Genomic DNA, 21027 nt, shown 5'->3' with positions numbered 1-21027 from the left:
CCTGACTATTTAGGTGTCGGGTTCTTGCTTATAGTGGTGGTTAAAGCAAACCTCTCTCTCTCTCTCTCTTTTATACTATTCCTGATTCCAACCTCTTTGTTCCATAATTTGAACCTTCACCAACTTTACTCCAGACTCAATACAGCTTTATTTATGAAGTTGCTTCAAACCATGCCTCAGACTGTCTTCACAGCAAGTTTTGACACAACCTAATTTTTGGTCCACTGTAGGCTTCAGAATAGACCCACCCTAATGGTCTGTTCCCTGGTTTTCATGGTAGCTTCTCTGCTTATTTACCCGCAGTGAGTAACAATTCCACTTTAAATTGGTTTTATGCTAATGCCTATTGTTAAGACTGGTTTGTATTGTCCTTGTTCCAGTCATATCTGAGCTTGCTGTTGAATGAATCGCCTACCACAACACCCTAGCTAATGAATAATGGTTTAGTTACTATAGGCGTTATAGACTCCTCCCATATTGGCATGTGCAGGATCATTACTGATGCCTTTATTACACATCTTTTTTTTTTTTTTTGCACCAGCCTGATGGCACTGCTGCCCTTGGCAACTTACATTATGGAAGATACAATAGGAAATATGAATTTTGCAAATAAGCACCTAAAATAATCTGAATTAAATTACTTTATAAGCCTTTTGACAGTAAAGTAAAATCAACAGGACATAGCATTAAAAGATTAAAGATGTCTCACAGTCTTATTCCAGGAAAAGAAAGAATATGTTTCCTCTGAGTATTTAAACGTAAAATAATGTTGGTGCATTGCCTTTGAAATATGATGACAATAATGATCTTAGTCAGAGATGCAGGAAAAATAGGCTCTGGATTTTGGTGAATTTCTAGGGTCCCAAAACACTATTCAGGATAGCTACCACTGCTGTGACCCACACAAATGCACATTTTGACACTATTTTTCTAGACTCTAATGACCAGAGGAGCTGGTGATGTACTTAACTTAGCAGATGTCTTTACTGTTGTCCTATTATAAAGGTGTGAGATGCAACTGATGAGGCAGATAAGAGAGTATAATACTACTGGGTATTATTGGGGTGGAGACTTTTATATTAGGTTGTGCCCAGAATTTCAAAGCAGTTATAGCTTATACTACTTATTTTTTTTTTTCTTAAGTATATGGCTGTTTCATGAAGGCTTGTTGTGACTCTCCTCACTGAACAGTTATATCTCAGCTATAAAGGAGAACTTTGGAAGTATTATATTCAAAATAGAAATATTATATCTTAAATGATCGAGATTAGGTTTAAGATTTTACTGGTTAAAGATGTGGTTCAGGTTTGCTCACACAGTACTAGCACATGATGCTTAGTTAAATAGTGATTTACCACTATTAATTTAGTGTATCCGTTCATTGTGTTAACATCACGGGTAGTGTCTTTGCCAGATAGGCAGCAACAGAAAGTGTTTTCAGGCACTTAAGTCTTGGTATTATTTGGGTAATTTTTATAGCAAGCATCACCACAAGTCATTTTGCAAAGCAAATGAGAAGGCAATACATATCAGAACAAAATGACAAGGATCACTGTATGAAATAAGCTGAAAGTATCATGAAAATACTGCAGTTTTGTTGCTCTTGTATTTGGACACAGGATTTGAATGAACAAATTAATAAAAGGTTGTCAATCATAAAGATTCTTTATGTATTCCATACTAAGCAGCCTATTCTCTAATTTAGGAGCAGAACGTCTAGCCCCCAGCCTCCTGCGGATACTGAGGAAGAAGAGAAGGAACAGGGTGTGGTCACGGTTAACCAGTCCCACATGAAGAAGGCTTTTCGTGTAATGAATGAGTTGAGAAGGTGAGTGTGCACTGTGAGAAAACCTATTTAATTTCTTGATGTTGAAGTATCTGGCGGTTATATTTTGCTTGGAAATGTTTCTGATTAAGAAAAGTAAGATTTTTTTTAGTCAAATAGGATGTTTTCCCTATATATGAGGATTTAAAGCTTTTATTTGATTTTTAGATATTGTAAATTATTTTTGGGTAGCATTAGTGCTGCTGCCCTACAGCACCAGAACCCTTTGTTTGCATTCAAACCTTGGATACTGTCTTTGTGGAGCTTGTTCATTTACCATTGCCTGCATTGATTTTACTTGTTTTTTTTTTTTTCTTCTTTTTTCTACATTGCAAACATATTTGTACTTGGTTAATTCAGGAGTCTAAACTGGCCATGTATAAATGAGTGTAGGTGCGTGCATGAGTATACATTGTGTTTGACTTCTCCTTCCTTGTTTGATGCGGCTAGTATACTTTGTGCTTTCTCTGATCCTGAAATGATTAATAGAATGTGCTGACGAATGGATGGATTGATGTACATGTAGAAAGAATCCAACCATTCATTATCTAATTTGTTTACAGTCTAGGGTTGTGGGACCCAGAGCCCAAGTCAGTAGCATTATATGAAAGATCTCCTGCAAATAACATATATGTATGACCCAAAAAAGTTGGGATGCTGTGTAAAGTGTAAGTAAAAACAGAATGCAAAGATTTGCAAATCTCATAAATCCATATTTTATTCACAGTACAACACAGAAAACATATCAAATGTTTAAACTGAGAAAATGTACATTTTAAGAAAAGAATAAGGTCATTTTGAATTTGATGGCAGCAACACGTCTCAAAAAAGTTGGGACAACGATATGTTTACCACTGTGTAGCATCTCCTCCTCTTTTAACAATAGTCCATAAATTTCAGAGAACTGAGGAGACCACTTGTTAACCCATTCTTGTCTGATGTCGGATTCTAGCTGCTCAACAGTCCTGAGTTGTCTTTGTTGTATTTTTCGTTTCATGATGTCCCAAATGTTTTCAATTGGTGAATGGTCTGGAGTGCAGGCAGGCCAGTTCAGCACTTGGTGTCTTCTACTACAAAGCCATGCTGTTGTAATACATGCAGTATTTGGTTTAGCATTACCTTGCTGGAATATGCAAGGCTTTTCCTGAAAAATACGTTGTCTGGATGGAAGCTTATGTTGTTCTAAAACCTGTATATACCTTTCATCATGAATGGTGCCTTTCCAGATGTGCAAGATGCCAATTCCATAGGCCCCTATACTATCAGAGGTGCAGGTTTTTGAACTGAGCGTTGAGAACAAGCTGGTTGGTCCCTCTCCTCTTTAGTCCAAAGGATGCAGCATCCATGTTTTCGAAAAAGAATGTCAAATTTCGATTTGTCCAACCACAGAACAGTTTTCCAGTTTGCCTCAGTCCATTTTAAATGAGCTTTGGCCCAGAGAAGATGGCAGTGTTTCTGGATCATGTTCGCATATGGCTTCTTCTTTGCATGATAGATCTTAAATCTGCATTTGTGGATGGCACGGCAAACTGTTTTCACAGAAAATGATTTCCGGAAGTGTTCCTGAACTCATGCATTGATTTCCATGAAAGAATCATGCCTGTTTTAATGCAGTTCTGTCTGAGGGCCTGAAGATCAAGTGCATCCAATAATAATATACAGCCTTGTTCCTTGTGCACAGAGATTTCTTCAGATCCTCTGAATTTTACGTTGAGGAACAGCATTCTGAAATTGTTACACAATTTGTAGATGCATTTTTTGAAAATTGGTGAACCTCTACCCATCTTTACTTCTCTGCCCCAGTAAGATTTTCTTTTTATACCCAATCATATTACTGACCCGTTGCCAGTTAATCTGATTAGTTGCAAAATGTTTTTCCTGCTGTTTCTTTTTAGTACCACTTACTTTTCCAGAGTTTTGGTGCCCCCATCCTAACTTTTTTGAGACATGTTGCTGCCATCAAATTCAAAATGAACTAATATTTTTCATGAAATAGTATAATGTCTCACTTTCATCATTTGATGTTTTCTTTTTTTCTATTGTGAATAAAATATGGTTTTATTTGATTTGCAAATCATTTTATCTTGTATTTATTTTAAACAGCAACTTTTTTGGAATTGGGGTTGTAATATAGATATTTAATTTACAAATAGCAAGGTACTGCAGCAAATAAAATAGGATGCCTTCTGTGTGAATTTTTGCATGCTTTGTATTTGGTTGAAGCAGTCCCAGAACTGGGAGAGCAGAGTATTTTTACTTGCAGATTTTGCCAATATATCACCTTTTCAAGAATATTATTTTAATGATTTGTGTTGTAAGAAGCCAAAATAGCATTCCATAAGGCTGTCTTTGAATGCAGGGCCTTAATTATTTATGAAATAGTCCAATGTCTTAAGTATCATCTTCTATACTATATCTATAAATGGTTGGATAGCTTTAATCTCTAACCTTTTTTCCAGTGCACTCAGGGAGCATATCTGAAAATTTTAAAATTATGAGTAAAAAGGTATTATAGTTCATTTAATTACATACATATATTCTTTTTAGGAGCTGTTGCTATTTTTTAAGTTTTCTTAAATGTGTTCAACTGTATGTGTAGGTCCCTTGATTGAATTTGATTGAACTTAGTTTCTAGGAACTAAACGTCACTTTATAATCAAGAGATGCACAGTATATAATCTTTGGTGTATCCATGTGTATTTACAGTAAGAAGATGCTGTGTGATGTTACAATAGTAGCTGAGGATGTAGAAATATCTGCCCACCGCATTGTGTTGGCTGCCTGTAGTCCGTATTTCTGTGCTATGTTCACAGGTAAGTTTGTTAAAAATTCTGGCTCTTGCTTTTTGATACAGTAAATGGGGTGCAGTTGAACCATTTTATATTATAATTGGGGAATTCCTGTTAATTATGTTGATGTCCATTGTGTATGGATTGAGCCCTTCAATTAAATCCTTGTAGTGCCACCCTTTTTTTTAATCAAATGCAAGTAATTTTTTTATTAGAAAACGTGTTTTCTTTAAGGGCTGTTCTGACATTCTTGTATTTGTTTTATCTTGTTCAGTACAACTCATTTTTTGATCCTGGCAGCCTTGAACTTGATTTCAAGATGGTATTGAATATGGATGATTGAATTTCGTTAAGAATAAGTATAAATACAGATTTTTCTGTTCAGACCGGGAGGGTAGTCCATGAAGCATGTTTATGAAATCTCGACTTAACTGAGTGTCGCTTTAATAAGCCTAATCTTACAATTGAGGCTCAGTTGGTTCCACAAACGCAGTGTTTATTGTTATCCTAAGATGGATTTAGGCAGTCTACAATTATGTGTGCATATCTGATATTTAAGCAGCTCAGAGAAATAATTGTTGAGTACACTTATCATGGCTCAAAAAACAAAGCAGAGTCCAGGGTCCTGTAACTTTAAATGTGAGGCTGAGGGGATGCATGGTATATAATATGATAGCTTGAAAAGCTTTGAATGTAATTAATTTTTGTAAAATAAAACATGCAGTATATCAGACAGTGGCAGTCATTTTAGCAGCTGAACAATACATAATAATTGATCAATATTAATATGAAAATGAAATGCATACACTATTAAAAGAGTGAGAGAGGCTATGTGGCAGTCTGTGCCAGACCATAAAAATGCGTAAGCAGTCTGTGCCAGACCATAAAAATGTGTAAGTATAGTGTGTGTGTTGCATTATTAAATGTTAATGGAAATGTTCAAATTAAAAAAAAAAAAAAAAGTTTAATTTGAATTGCCCATTTTGATGTGTAAATGTGCTAGTTACAAAAAGTTTGTCTTTTTAATATTGCACTATTGAAAGAGAACATATATGGACTATTTTAATGCAACTGCATTGAGAAGTTGCATTTTCTTTGGGATGAGCCACCAGCAAAATAAGTTGGGATTTCATCTTGCAAATGAGCAGCATCAAAGACAGCTGCTGGGAAGCCTGTGAAAATGTCAAGCCTGCCAAAGTTGCATATGTATTCCAACAGTGATGTGGCAACAGTGAGCTACCTAAAGAGTATGTGTATGTAATGTAAAAAGCAAGAATCTGTTACCACTCTGCACCGGTGAGTACTGGCGTGACAATACAATAATAATAATAATAGGTCCAATGAGACTATTGCCTCAGGGAGCACTTTGATAAGGGAAGCATTTTCATACAACTTTTTCTTTTTTTTTTGTTGAAATTGCGAAATAATAATACAAAAAAATAAGTGTAAACGTTAATAATTACATACAGATCCAGCATCTTATTTATGTACAACTTTTAAAAAGAGTGAGAAATATTTTAATTTATAAAGTTTAAAATCTGGGATAATGCAGTTTGCAAACACCTCACCACACAGTGAACCTGAGAATCAAAAAGGCACACGCGCATTTTGATGCCAAATGTCAGTCTGTGGTATTGGTGTTTAATTTTTGAGATTTTTACATATCAGTATAGGTGCTGTCAATTGGGGGAAAAATCATGGAACAATACTAGAGAAAAGCTGCAATGGTAAAAATAAGTTGAAGGCCCACACCAGCTGCAATTGTCTTTATATGTTGCTAGAGCCAACTGAGGTACAGTGGAGCTTCAGTGTTTTGGTTCATATGCAGATTTTTTCCCCCAAATCAATTTTGTGTTTGAAATGAGACAGAACTGTGTACCATTACTCAATTGTAAGTCTGCAAAATTAGTAAAAATGAATCGATCACACAGATACAACCTAATAAACATGAATATCTGGTACCTGCTGACCTTAAAATGTTTACAGTGCATAATGTCTGGGAATTGATCAGCTCATGATGGCAAGATACTTTGACTGGAATCACCACTGCTGAATCTATCTGTAACATTTCTCTGGAAAAACACATGTTTGAGTGCTTGAGATGTCATATTAAATAAAATATGTAGCAATTAGGCTGTATTCACAGGCTTTGTTTTTTTTCCTTTTTATTTCACATTACTTGAAAATGATCAAGTCACATGAGTGAAAAATACATAATCTTTGAACAACAGTATAAACAAATATTCAGGGTGGATGCCTATTTAAACTGCCAGCCTACCAGGTAACTTGCTGCGATGTCGACAGTGTAACTGTTTTTTTTTACTCTGCTTCCCCATATACAATAACCATTTTAAAGATTACATTTAGGCTCTCAAAATAAATAGACTAGCCAAACAATCACAAGATTCAATGAAATCAAAGTATAATGATTATGTTTAAATTAGGGCTGGGCAACGATTAAAATTTTTAATCTCGCGTTTCTCACCGTGTGCACAGGTGAGGAACTGCCCACATTCGTGATTGCTCCGTGGCTAATGCTGCAGCTGTGATGGCCCCTCACGTTTTAAAAGAAGCGCGAGTCGGTTGTGGGGTAGTGTAATTGCATGATTGTCGGAAGTCGGGAGGCTTGGAGTGGCAGTCCTTGGTGTGAGCGTCCTGGAGACCGAGTCTTGCGTGTGTTTAAGCGTCTTGCCTGCTCACAGACAATCACAACAATCATCATTCATTTATGCAATCACATTGTTAATTACTTGTCATTGTTAATCACATTGTTAATTGCAATCACATTCATAACCATCACATTGTTATGAACTCAAGAGTAGTGTATTGTGTGTATTTGATTTGCAAACACTTTAAACAAATAAAGTGCTTTTTAACAGCAGTATTCCCTTTACATAGTAGCAGTTAAATATCTATTGTAAATCTCAACTTAAACATTAATGTAGTCAAAACAAATATAAAACCAAATCTATTTGCCACTGCCAAAGCATTAAATTTTTATCTAGTTTGTAATAGAAAAACAAGTTACCCTCAGAGTCCAGAGCTACGATCATAACATTATAAAGCGTTCTTCCGAGCAATAGCAAGTTAACATTTCTAAATCTGTTTTTTTTTTTTATCTGAACAGATACCAGCAGAAACATCTTCTTTTGTCAGGGAGCAGCATAAACAGTCTATGTTCAGTAGCAACTCTTTGAGGGTTAATATTTTTTCCAAAAAAGTCAGTTTTCTGAAAAGAGCTCAAAGCAATGGTTTCTCACAGAAATCAACATTAAACGTCTGTTGCTGCCTGTTGTGCCTGCTGTCAGCGCCTGTTTTCAGTTTGCGGCAGCAGAAGCTGCGTGGGGGGCGGCTCGATGGCCTGCAGGAATGCCCGGTGGGCTGGCTGCCTGGGTGTTCGGGGGTGGCGGTTGCAGTGAGATGCAATATCGTTTGTACCTCCTGTCATCGTAAGTGTCTGTCCTCCCAGGCGAACATTGATGCATCAGCTGCACAAACGTGTTCAGCACCATGATCAGCTGGGGACCGATCAGCTGATGCCGGTTCCTCACTTTCGTTATCGATTTATATCTCCAGATCACTTGCATCAAAATCGGAGTCCGACAAATCAGAGTCTGATTCAGTGGTAATATGAAAAAAGTCATCCACGGATTATTTTGCTTTGAGCATTCACTTTGGTATCTCTCCACATGCCATTTTAGAAGCTTTTTGCTGTTCATTACTGATGCAAGCACAGGGAAATGAGGTCAAATCAACAAAACTATCAAAAGTGTATCGAAAGCGCTGTAACAAGAAGATCACTGATCTCTATCGATAGCTAGCTAGACTGAGGCTTTCAAAATAATACAGTAATAACAAAAACTGCATTAATACACGATAAAATAATTGTCTGGGTTAATTAATCAATGTGTTAACACAATAATAACACGTTAACTTGCCCAGCCCTGCTTTAAACATTTACCTTATGATTCTGTATGTGAAGAATACAGTATCACAATCCAGCCAATGCATGGTGTCATTTTTAACCAGCGGGACTCTGGCTATGGGGAACTTTTTAGCATGCCATGAGTGAATGTGAAGAGTATAATAATCAAGTTGCTGATGGTGGTAAACAACAGAAGACAGTGTTTATGGAGTTTTAAAGTACATTTTAATTTAATTCCATTTGAGAGATGTTTATACTTGGGGCTGAATTTTTAGCAAAACATTCAAATTCCATTGTTGCCTCATTGATGGTTTATTTTGCTTTGTACCTATTGATTGGATGGTGACATTGACTTCTTTGCAAACATTTAGTCAGAGTGATGTAAACTAGAATAATATGTTTAAATGTTTAGAAATAATCATTAAACTTCAGTTTCTTTGAATTTTGTGATTATATTAGCCTGATCAGTTTGGTTCATGGGTATAAATATATTTTACATTTGTATAACTTGTGGGATTGCATAGTAAAATTACAATTCTACTGTCATCATCAGTGTTAACTACCTAACTAGCTGGTGGTTCAAATATAGACCTTTTTAATTATGTCTCCTGCATTCAAATATATATATGTTTTTTGCTTATGAGAGATAGATTTGACCTTTTTAGAGAAATGAGAGATACAGCTTAATTTCTAAGAGCTTTCTGCAATGTGATGCCTCAAGCTCATCTCTGAGTCTTGCAGATACTTTCGGCAGTGATGTTTCTGGTCAGAGTATCTTTCAGCACTGGCCATGGTGAGCTAACCAATTTGCAGGTGCCCCTGCATTGTAAACAATATGAAATCTGAATGTAGCTGGTATTCATGTTTATTAGGTCCCATCTGTCTAATGAATACATTTTTAATATACTTTTATTTATTTTGCAGATTCAGGATAGATATTGATTGGTACACAGTAGGGCTTTCAAAAGTTTCCAAATATCGATTGGTATCGATGTTAACATGTTAAAATTATTTCAATACTTATTTTTTATGGTATTAACTCTGCAGCCTGCATTATGAGCGCACTTCCAGTTCATCATGGCTATGATAGCAAACACATTTTCACCCACTCACAGGTGTTAATACACTAACTTCACTCTCTTTGAAGCCGTTACTAGCATGCTTAATTGACCAAGATGGAGTGGCATCTGGAACTGTTTTGTATTTGTGCAAAAGGGGACATAGCCACACAACGGATGCAAGCATATATGCAAGATTTGCTAACGCACAATACCAACTAAAGGGGCTAACACAATTAATTTATTCAAACACTTAAAGGCAATGACAGTTGAAGCTCATGTTGATCCCTTGGCAGGAGAGTCCCTCAGTGTTCAGGGCACTCAGTCCTTAACTTGCCAAAGCGGTGCCCATGGTGATCACTTAATGTTGCTTAATGAGTTGACTTAAAGACCATCACGCAAGAATAATTTTAAGAGGTATCCTGTTTAAAAATTCTGGAAACATAAATAGGTATAAACCTGTAAGTAAGCTGTTGTGTTTCAAGTAGGCAAGTGACTTTTTTTTCTATAGGTAAAACTTTTTCTGTTGTTTGTTAAATATTTATAACTAGCCGACACCCGCCGTAGCATACGGCAGTGTAACAATAGGAACAGAAAACGATGAGAAAGGAATTCAGAAATCAAGAAGAACTTCTTGAAAGACGCAGTTGTGAATAGGTGTTTTGCTGGAGACGACAGATAATGGGTCGAAATATCTAACCCTAGAAAAAGCCACTTACAACTGACCGTGGCTGAAGACTGGTTGTTGTAGATTAAGGCAAATCTTTGCAGACGTTTGTCCTTGGGACTTGTTGATAGTCATGGAGAAGGCGAGTCTGAGTGGGAATTGTGTGTGTTTAAATTTAAAAGGGAGATTGGTGTCTAAAGAAAGGAGAGAGATTCTGGGAATGAAGATTGTTTCAGAATTTTGGATAGCGATCAGTTTGCACTCAATAATATTTGTATGTATTTGGTAACGATGAGTCTTATTCCGTTGCAAAGACCTTTTGATGGCATGATATTTCGGAGGAGCATAACTATGGCTCCCACCTTGAGATGAAGGATATGGGGAGGCATATGGGGGTGTGTAAAAACTCCTGTGGGTACGTTAGTTGATCATTAGGATCGTCACTGATCACTGTATCTATACTCTGGAAGGTCACTTTTTCACCCTGCATAAGATCAACAACTTTGTTGTTAATATGTAGAGAATCATCGTTTGTGACGCAAAGAGCTTGAATTTCAGCTTCACCACCATAAACTCCAGATGTTGCCATGTATTGATAGTACTCCTGACTTGTTGTGATAACTCGATTTGCGTTGGAAAGAACAACAGGAAGAATGTCTACAAATCTGTCCCAATGTAATGCAACGAAATCTACTGCCCTATGTCGTAGTGAGAGTGCATTGCCTTCGTCAACCATTTGTGTCAAGAAATAACCCGCTGATAGGAACAGGCAGTTGCTGGATCCCGGAATAGAGATGATGTTGTACAAAAACCCATCGACAGAGAAGATACTGTCTTTCATTTTATAACAAAGGCTTAGGAAACAACCGTCACAGTATAATGAAAATAGCAAGGAGCGAAACCAATGCCAATGGTTGAGAGAGTACCTTCCTGTAGCAGACTACGGAAAAGACTCCCAGGCGCACACATGGCTGAAGTGAAAGGTCACACGGTCAGGCTAGATATAGGGCGGTGACGTGACACCAATGGGGTCATGAGAGAAGAGCGGGGAACGCGGTAGTCCGAAGGATGAATAGGAATCGAGAAAAGCGGCGTAGAGGTGTATGGGAGGCCGCAGGCAGCGTGGGGAAGGGTTTGGAAGAGGACGAATAGGAATCAAGAAATGCTGCGTGTGGGGGGGACCGGTTTTGAAGTGGAAGCAGGACAAACCAGAAGAGAAATATATATAAGAGATGCATTAAGACAGGGCTCTGTCATTATTTTTCCCTCTGGGCCAGTTTTATTCTCTGTTGTTCGTTTAGGGGGAACAGTCTTTTGTACTGGCACTCCTTTTTAAAGTGCTACAATGAAGTGTACTGCTGTAGCACATTATGTTTTTTATTTTATTATGTGCTATTTTAAAAATTATATTTCATCACATTTACTATATAATGTAAGGTGCTATAACTTTTCCATGCTGAATTGCATAAATAGGGGTACAACTCTTTCATGTGCTCTTTTTCTTCAGGTGTGCTTCAGAGCATGAATTTTGAATGTTAGGGCTCATTTGCACCCCTAAAAAAGCATCCCTCATGGAAGAGCATGTTGAAATGCTAGTCATTCTTGCAAAAAAATTGGAACTTACAAAAATATCATAGTTTATGCAAATATATATATATATAATGTGTACTGTTTGCTTTTATGCACCGCCTTTAAATGTGTTAGTGGTCTTGTTTGTGTGTTATTTTTCTTAACAATTGTTTACAAAAGACCATATTAATGTTTTGTTTTTTTCCTTGAATGCTTATTTAATGTTTATTTTAAAATTTTTTAAAGCAATGCATATTAATACTTGCAATGGTTATTAATTCTGCATTTAATGACATTTGTAACATTACCTACTACATCCTCAGTGATAGTATTTGTTTTCATCAATGTAAAATAAAGCAGTTTCAACACAGTTAAGAGTTTACTTTTTTATTGTTTACAGAGCTTTGCTTTTACATTTTACAAAAAATTGTACATCTTGAAGTATTTACATTTAATGACTACAGTTTCTATTGTTTATTTTCATCAATGTAAAGATTTGAATGCCTATAGAATTGCAATTTTATTGAGTTGCATAATATACTTTGTCGGGTATTGAAAATGGTATCGAAAGGGAGCAAAAAGATAAGCTAATTAAACAATAAGTTAATTTGGTAATTAACTTGGTAACTTTGGGCTAAGAAGAACTGTTGCTGACCATTGCTTCATCATGCAGTGCCCAATTCAAGGAAGCAATCATAAATTATTTCTGACAGTCACAATAACCAAAGACCTGACAGAGACAAAAAAGTCAACAGTTGTTATCGAGGATTAGCTACTTCAGTGTCATTTCCTATTTTGTAGTCATAAGCTTAAGTAACTTAGACATTTTTAAAATAAAAAAGAGCATATGCAAGATCAAGAAGACTTAAACTTGATTTAAAAATGAAAACAAAGTTAAAAATTGGGTAGTGATAGTAGGATTCCACTTAAATGATGGAATTGCTTAGAATAGAAGTTGAGAATCACTATTGGATTTTGGAGACAGTTTGTGAATAGCACATAAATTGGGAAAAGACTTGTTAATTAGTGAATAGTAACATTTTCTGAAATAACTAGATCTTTTTATTCTACAGGAGACATGACTGAAAGGAAAGCAAAGACAATAGAGATTAAAGATGTGGATGGTCACACACTGAATAAACTGATAGACTACATTTATACTGCTGAAATAGAAGTTACAGAAGACAATGTTCAGGTGAATGTCATGCAGTAACTGTGCCAGTTTCATATATTTGTGGTTAACTTTAAACTGGAGCAACAGTATTGTTTCTAAAATTAATTTATTATCATAAATGATATACTGTATCTCTTATAAGTTTGGAGGATCTTTTAATCTGATGAGTATGTGTTGCTTTTCTTCAGTTAGTGGTTCTGGCAATATTCTTAACAGCATGTAGTGTATATTATTCACCTCCTTCTATGTAGTCCATCACCTGGCCTGCTTTTCTTCTCCCCCACTGCTGCCGAGTCCTTCAGAACGATGACAACAAGCCCATTAGTAGGCAAGGCTTTTCCTGCTGTTGTTGCAAAAGGAAGCAAGGTCACTGCAAGGGGATATCCTCTGTGTGTTTGTATCAGTTTTGTTTCTGTGGAGTGCAAAGAAAGCATGTAAACCAAGAATAATTGGTGTATATATGTTCTGGATTACTGCCAATTGTGCATAGGAGTTGTAAAAAGTAGGCCTTTAGTGGAAAAAACTTGTCATTTTCAGTGTAGTTGAGTCTTTTTCTTTTCTCAATCTGAAGTATTTAGATCATGTGTAGCCACTCCTAACTTCTATTGTAACCATACAGAAAATCTGAACCAGGTACAGGTCATGTAGACATGAATCTTTATACTATATCTATTTTATGTTTCATTCATTTGTATAGTACTGCTTTGTCACAAATTCTAGTTTTTTCCAAATAAGCCTAGCCTTCAAAATTGAATTATTTATAGTTATTGTGCCAAGACGTTTTTCCCTATTAAACTAAACTAGTAGAAATAATCTACCCTAGAGGTTCTGTATCAGAAATAGAACTAAGATATCTCAGTTTTGTTATTGCTAATGTACAGACTTAATTACAGATTATTTCCCTCATTTGCATTAACTTTTCAAAATGGTCGTGCATATTAATTCTAATTTAAGGTGAATGTCAAATGGGTATTTATTTCTGTGAAATGTGTGTGTAAAAAAATTTCACCGGTATACTGTTTGCTGTTTCTAAGAGATAAGGATTTAAAATCATGAAAATATCAGGCTGTAGGTTCCAAACCAACTGTAAGCTAGTTGTTTTACCCCATGTGTTGTCATTGCACCTCTCTAATGTGAAGATATCTTATGAGATTTTATTTTTGTTTTACTATTTTGTTGTACCATTTTTATTTTTTTGTACCATTTGTGGTACTGATGTTATTGGGTTTCAAAGGTACTATATAAAAAGGTGCTGTATAAAATAAAACATTTGTTATTATTAACATGTAAGAAGCTTGTATGTTTTAATCTTCTAAATAAATAACTCGTAACTACAAAATGCAAATCAATTTAGAAATGTTATGCCTTACTCACTGCATTTTTTTGCCCAATAGTTCATGCAACAATTAATGTACAGCAAAAGGGAGCTACAATGAAGTCAATAGCATTCCAAAATAAATTCTTTAATATTAGCAGGCCAGAGTGTGCTTGGATAAAAATTCTACTAGATCACATTCTTCACACAAAAATATACGTCTAAGAAATTTTATGAAAAAAATGCATTTACTGGTTAATGTTTGGATGTAGCATTAAATAAGACATGACTGATGAAACATTAAGTTGCACGTGTATGATCTATTTTATGAATGAAAGCAATATAGAAAACACTGATTTTATTGTCCAGTGGTGACATTTGGTTTAGAATATGTAAAACAAAAAAAAAATCCTCTATTTTTATTTTTTTGGAAAATGGTAGTGGTTCTGGAATGTTTTATCATTATCTCATTTTCATATTATGTGCCTTACTCCATTTATTCTGGTTGATTTGTTTATTACAAAACTTATTCTATCATTTCATTGTATGTAAAGGGTGTAAAACAATGCTACATTTAAAATTATCTGAAGAAGCACAGATTACTTTTGGAAGAAATTGGAATAAACAGCCTTTATTTTATATAGCATCTTTTTGTAGTAAAATGTCATCCCAGAGTAGATTTCAGTTGCATGGTTACAATATAGATATACAATATTATATATAAAGATTTAAATTACATTATATTAAAATTGTTTTATGCATTTTTTTTTCCCCCCACTGGAGCAAGTGAAGTTTCAATGACTAGCTTGGTTTGTCTATAAGACATCACAACCTGTTGCAACTATAATACAGATCTAGCAGCATAACCGTTTCTACAACTAGAGATGTTACACATATTGAGAAAGTTTATTAAAGTACAACATTACATTTGCTCAACACATTTTCAAATAAGGCAGTTTTTTATGTTGAATTTCTGGTGATTACATAATATTCACTTTCTAGTCTAGGGTACATATTTTACAAAAAAGGATACCCCATTTCTTTTCAGTCTTTTCTCTTAGATTTGTGTTATAGGTTTGTTGTTAGTAACAGTTGTTTTTTGTGTGGAAGACCCAAATCTTCAGGATTTGAATACCAACATCAACATACAAGTGGACACTTCCATTCACTATGAGCATATATTTTTTCCCCACAATGAAAATGTACACCACATACAGGACAACCATCAGTGATTTAAATTCTGTACAGAATAGTATGTCTTGTGGCAGTGAGGTAAATTTATTAAAAAATATACACTGTATTATGAAGTGCCGGGTCTTTCACAATTAAATAAGTAAGTTAAATAATTTAGATGTGTGTGTCCTGTACATATACACAATGCATCAAGCATTCTTTCTGGGTATCTTGCGGTGCAAGACAGGAAACATTCCTGGATGTAGGGCTAGTAGTTGAAGTTCTTATTTGTGTGTCTAACCAACATGCAACAGTTCGTCACTCTCCAGTGCCATGATAAATAAGAATGTATTAAAACACAAGTTTGTTTTATTAAACTAAAAACATAAATGTCGTACTTGATGTACTCCTTACCCTAGATTCCATACCACATTGTTAGTAAAACTCCTAGCTCCTAAAACTTTTCCCTTTTGGAAAAAAATCTTGAAAAACCTAGTCTATCATAAAGTGCACTTGCACAAACACACACACACAATTGGTAAAGTTACAATATTTCATCATGTATCAAGTCCTAAAAGGGTCCATTAAATAGAATGCACTGTCCAAAGACATGTGGGTGAGATGGATTGGTAATGCTAAATTGACACTTAATGTACAGTATGTGTGTGTATGTGTTCACCATGTGTTGGGCTGTCTCTAGATAATTGAGTTTGGAAAATGGGTGGATGGGCCAAGTAAAAAGTTGCACAAATTTTCACTGCTTTGCTTGTGCTTACAACAGTGACACAACTTTTATGTATTAATGAAACATCCTGCACTTATTTGATTTAATAAAATCATTGTACTAACAGACATAGTGTGCTTACTTATAGAAATCTGCATGATTAAACAGACACTTTTTCAACAGTAATAGAAATTCTGAAAAAATCTCAGAATTAAAAATGTTTAAAGCACCTTCTGTTTAATATAATAATTCAGTAGCTTAGGTGGAAATCCATCAATATCTAATATTTGAGCAATTATTATTTAAAAGGCTGACAGAATACAGGTGGTCTGATTGCTGTTTGTGCTTTAATGGTCCTTACTCAAATTTGGGTAATTCATGACATTTGACAGTGGGAGTAGATGCTTAATTTTTTCCTGACAAAATAAACTGCTCAAAAAAATTAAAGGAGCACTTTGAAAACACATCAGATCTCAATGGGAAAAAGAAATCCTCCTGGATATCTATACTGATATAGACTGGGTAATGTATTAGGAACGAAACGATGCCACATCGTTTGATGGAAATGAAAATGATCAAACTACAGAGCCCCGAATTCAAAGACGCCCCATAAATCAGAGTGAAAAAATGATGTGGCAGGCTAGTCCATTTTGCCAAAATTTAATTGCAGCAACTCAAAATTGTACGCAGCACTTTGTATGGCCCCTGTGTTCTTGTATACATGCCTGACAACATCGGTGCATGCTTCTAATGAGATGACAGATGGTGTTGTGGGGGATCTCCTCCCAGATCTGGACCAGGGCATCACTGAGCTCCTGGACAGTCTGAGGTGCAACCTGGTGGCATTGGATGGACCAAAACATAATGTCCCAGAGGTGTTCTATTGGATTTAGGTCAGGAAAGTGTGGTGGCCAGTCAATGGTATCAATTCCTTCATCCTCCAGGAACTGCCTGCATACTCTCACCACATGAGGCCAGGAATTGTCGTGCACCAGGAGCCACTGTACCAGCATAGGGTCTGACAATGGGTCCAAGGATTTCATTCTGATACCTAATGGCAGCCAAGGTGCCTTTGTCAAGCCTGTAGCGGTCTGTGTCACGCTCCATGCATATGCCTCCCCAGACAATCATTAACCCACCACCAAACTGCTCATGCTGAATGATGTTACAGGCAGCATAATGTTCTCCATGGCTTCTCCAGACCCTTTCACTTCTGTCACGTGCTCAGGGTGAACCTGCTCTCATCTGTAAAAAGCACAGGGCACCAGTGGTGCATCTGCCAATTCTGGTATTCTATGGCGAATGCCAATCGAGCTGCATGCTGCTCGGCAGTGAGCTCAGGGCCCATTAGAGGACATGGGGCCCTTGGGTCACCCTCATGAAGTCTTTCTGGTTGTTTGGTCAGAGACATTCACACCAGTGGCCTGCTGGAGGTCATTTTGTAGGGCTCTGGCAGTGCTCATCCTGTTCCTCCTTGCCCAAAGGAGCAGATACTGGTCCTGCTGATGCGTTATGGACCTTCTATGGCCCTCTCCAGCTCTCCTAGAGTAACTGCTTGTCTCCTAGAATCTCCTCCATGCCCTTGAGACTGTGCAGGGAGACACAGCAAACCTTCTGGCAATGACACGTATTGATGTGCCATCCTGGAGAAGTTGGACTACCTGTGCAACCTCTGTAGGGTCCAGGTATCGCCTCATGCTACCAGTAGTGACACTGACTGTAGCCAAATGCAAAACTAGAGAAGAAACAGTCAGAAAAGATGAGGAGGGAAAAATGTCAGTGGCCTCCACCTGTTAAACCATTCCTGTTTTGGGGTCATCTCATTGTTGCCCCTCTAGTGCATCTGTTGTTAATTTCATTAACACCACAGCAGCTGAAACTGATTAACAACCCCCCCTGCTACTTAACTGACCAGATTAATATCCCATGTTTCATTGACTTTATGCTATACTCTGATTAAAAAGTGTTTAATTCTTTTGAGCACTATATAACCATCTGCGGTGGGCTGGTGCCCTGCCCGGGGTTTGTTTTTTCTGCCTTGCACCCTGTGTTGGCTGGGATTGGCCCCAGCAGACCCCCATGACCCTGTAGTTAGGATATAGTGGGTTGGATAATGGATGGATGGATGGAAATATAACCATTGAATTACTGAAATATTAATAAAATGTGACTGCTTTCTAAAGAAATATTTGGGCAATGGTGCAGTTGCTGATAGGTTTATAAGGTCAATATTGTCACATGAACAGAGCGCAATGAAATTATTATTTGCATATGATATTTAGCATGCAACATATTGCCACTCTCAGACAGCATGATAGAGTATAATAAGCATGCATTGAAAATTTAGTCGTCTTTACCTAAAAGATCGCAGAGAATTAAACATTAATTTTTTTAATATTATTGATACTTCAAAACCTACTCTTGTTCAGTGGGTGTGAAATACCATAATTATTTTCTCATTTGTCATTTATCTTCCACAAGTTAAGTTATATTTGCTGAATAAATGCGTTCCCAACTTCTATTTAGACTGCTAAGTTAAGTAAACTAAACTAAATAATTTTAACTTGAATTCAGAATTGTTAGGTCTTTTGCAGGCCATATGACATAGTGTCATCATGCCTTATTTAAGATAGAGGTATCGTTACTGGTTAAAAAAACTACTTGGAGGAAAGAAACCTGAGACAGTTGTAGAATGTTTGGCTTAAAACATTTCATGTTTTTGGCTTTGTATAATATTTTATAAATTATGATTCTTGAAGCATACAATAGCTTTGAATATTTTTTTTTTTTTTTAATTTTTATTTATTAATTTTATTACAATCCGTACATAGCAATCAAGTTTTTACAAAAAAAAAAAGAATTATGCTAAGAACAGATCGATCCCCACCCTTGAGAGAGAGAGCAAGCCAAACGGTGTAAAGTTTAAGGCTTGTAAAAATACCTAAATGAATAAATTCTCTGTGCTTTATAAACTTATTTTAAAATATTACTGATTAGATCCTGCCATGTTTTGAAAAAAGTCTGTACAGATCCTCTAACTGAGTATTTGATTTTTTCCAATTTTAAATATAACACATCAGTTTCCCACTGACTTAAAAGAGGAGAGTTTGGGTTCTTCCAGTTTATCAGAATAAGTCTGCGTGCCAACAGTGTAGTGAATGCAATCACAATTTGTCCTTCTCCACTTTAAGACCCTCTGGAAGAACCCCAAACACAGCTGTTTATGGGTTAGGAGGGATTGTGAGTCCAAGGCTGTCTGAGAGGTAATTAAAAATTTTTGTCCAGAATAATGTTAATTTGGTGCAGGCCCAGAACATGTGACCTAGTGAGGCTGGGGCTTGGTTGCAACGTTCGCAGGTTGGATCATGCCCTGGAAACATTTTGGAGAGTTTTAGTCGAGATGCGCTCGATATATAATTTTGAGTTGTATAATTGTATGCTTTGCGCATATGGAGCTTGAGTGAATTCTCTGCATTGCTACTTTCCACTCCTTTTCTGATATATTAATTGAGAGGTCATTTTCCCAGTGTCCTCTTGGATCTTTGAAAGGAAGGGATTGTAAAAAGATTTTATATATTGTAGAGATGGAGTCTAATTCCTCAAAATTGAGCAATATTTTTTCCAGCGTGGATGAGGGTGCAAGATGAGGAAAATCTGGAATATTTTTATTTGAATATTTTTTTGATAGAGGCATTACACACTGTCCTCCCTGTGTATATAATAGCCATTTTATGTCTGAGTTGACTTTAGTCAGTGTCAGAATTATTACATTGTTGCTGATTGAATGTAACTAGCTTGAATTTTATTTTCCAAAGATTCTTTTAAGTTATGTTATATATTTTATAGCAAAAGCCTGTGTAAAGAGTGGTATTTATAAGTGCAAAAACAAATATAAATAAGGTAAGAATAAATCTTATTTTCTTACAGCTTCTTTCTTTTAGGCCATAAGTAAAAAGACCATCTTACTTGAATATGTAGAGTAGCATTATCAGATTACATTTATGAAAAGTGACAGATATAAAAGTGGCAAGAAGAAGTGACGAATGACAGGTGACTTGGAATATTGCATATATGAACAACCAGCTCAACATATTGGAACATCAGTCTCTGCTCTGTATAAATGTATCTTTTTTTCCATCACTGATTTAAAACATTAATGGAGGAAATAAGCTTCAGTGCAGACCAAATCTTTTATTAAAAATATAAATAAACTGTTGGACTGTAATTAATGGTCATCTGGAGATCGATTTATGTGTATTATTTTAAAAGATATCATTTTTTCTTTTTAAAATGGGTCTTGGGAAGTTAAGAAACCTGGGGTTAGCCAGCTGATGCTTTGGTAGGACTTGTTAAAAGCAATGTTTCATATTCTGTGGTTTAGATTCTGACTTGTCCTGTTTCTCTCTGATCTTAGGTCCTGCTCCCTGCTGCAAGCTTGCTGCAGTTAATGGATGTTCGACAGGTTTGTTGTGACTTCCTTCAGTCACAGCTTCATCCCACAAATTGTCTGGGAATTCGAGCTTTTGCAGATGTGCATGCATGTACTGAACTGCTCAACCAGGCCAATGCTTATGCAGGTGAGTTTTGACTGGACATTCTGCAATTCTAAGCCACATCCTGACTGTGAATTCAATTTTTAAAGATGTGGTCATCCAAAAATTTACCTGGTTTTAAATTGGTAGCTCATACAAAGTGTTGCCACTTCTCTTGGTCTTTCTCATTAAAGAAGTGAAAAGTTCAAGTTTATTTTTCTCATAGTAACTTCAAATTTTTCCTTGGTGAGAAAGGCCACTGTTAAGTGGATGAAT

At 36.1% G+C, this 21027-nt stretch overlaps 1 protein-coding gene across 3 annotated transcripts in view; it reads left to right on the top strand.

Moving 5' to 3' along the window:
- The window catches only part of klhl3 (kelch-like family member 3), a 67837-nt gene that overhangs the window by 14482 nt on the left and 32328 nt on the right, over window positions 1-21027 (top strand). For 2 of the 3 annotated variants that reach the window (XM_039773921.1, XM_039773922.1), the window contains exons 1-5: window positions 15-302; window positions 1706-1828; window positions 4532-4638; window positions 12907-13028; window positions 20634-20796. In XM_039773921.1, the coding sequence (XP_039629855.1) occupies window positions 253-302; window positions 1706-1828; window positions 4532-4638; window positions 12907-13028; window positions 20634-20796 (565 nt within the window). In that variant the 5' untranslated portion in view covers window positions 15-252. Of the gene's footprint in view, window positions 1-14; window positions 303-1705; window positions 1829-4531; window positions 4639-12906; window positions 13029-20633; window positions 20797-21027 lie in introns of those variants that run through there. The other variant, XM_039773923.1, reaches the window with a different exon arrangement.

This window comes from Polypterus senegalus, chromosome 13, assembly GCF_016835505.1.
Source record: "Polypterus senegalus isolate Bchr_013 chromosome 13, ASM1683550v1, whole genome shotgun sequence".
Classification (NCBI taxonomy): Eukaryota; Metazoa; Chordata; class Cladistia; order Polypteriformes; family Polypteridae; genus Polypterus; species Polypterus senegalus.
The sequence above is the reverse complement of the archived record's forward strand: the minus strand, read 5'-3'. Positions and strand labels throughout refer to the sequence as shown.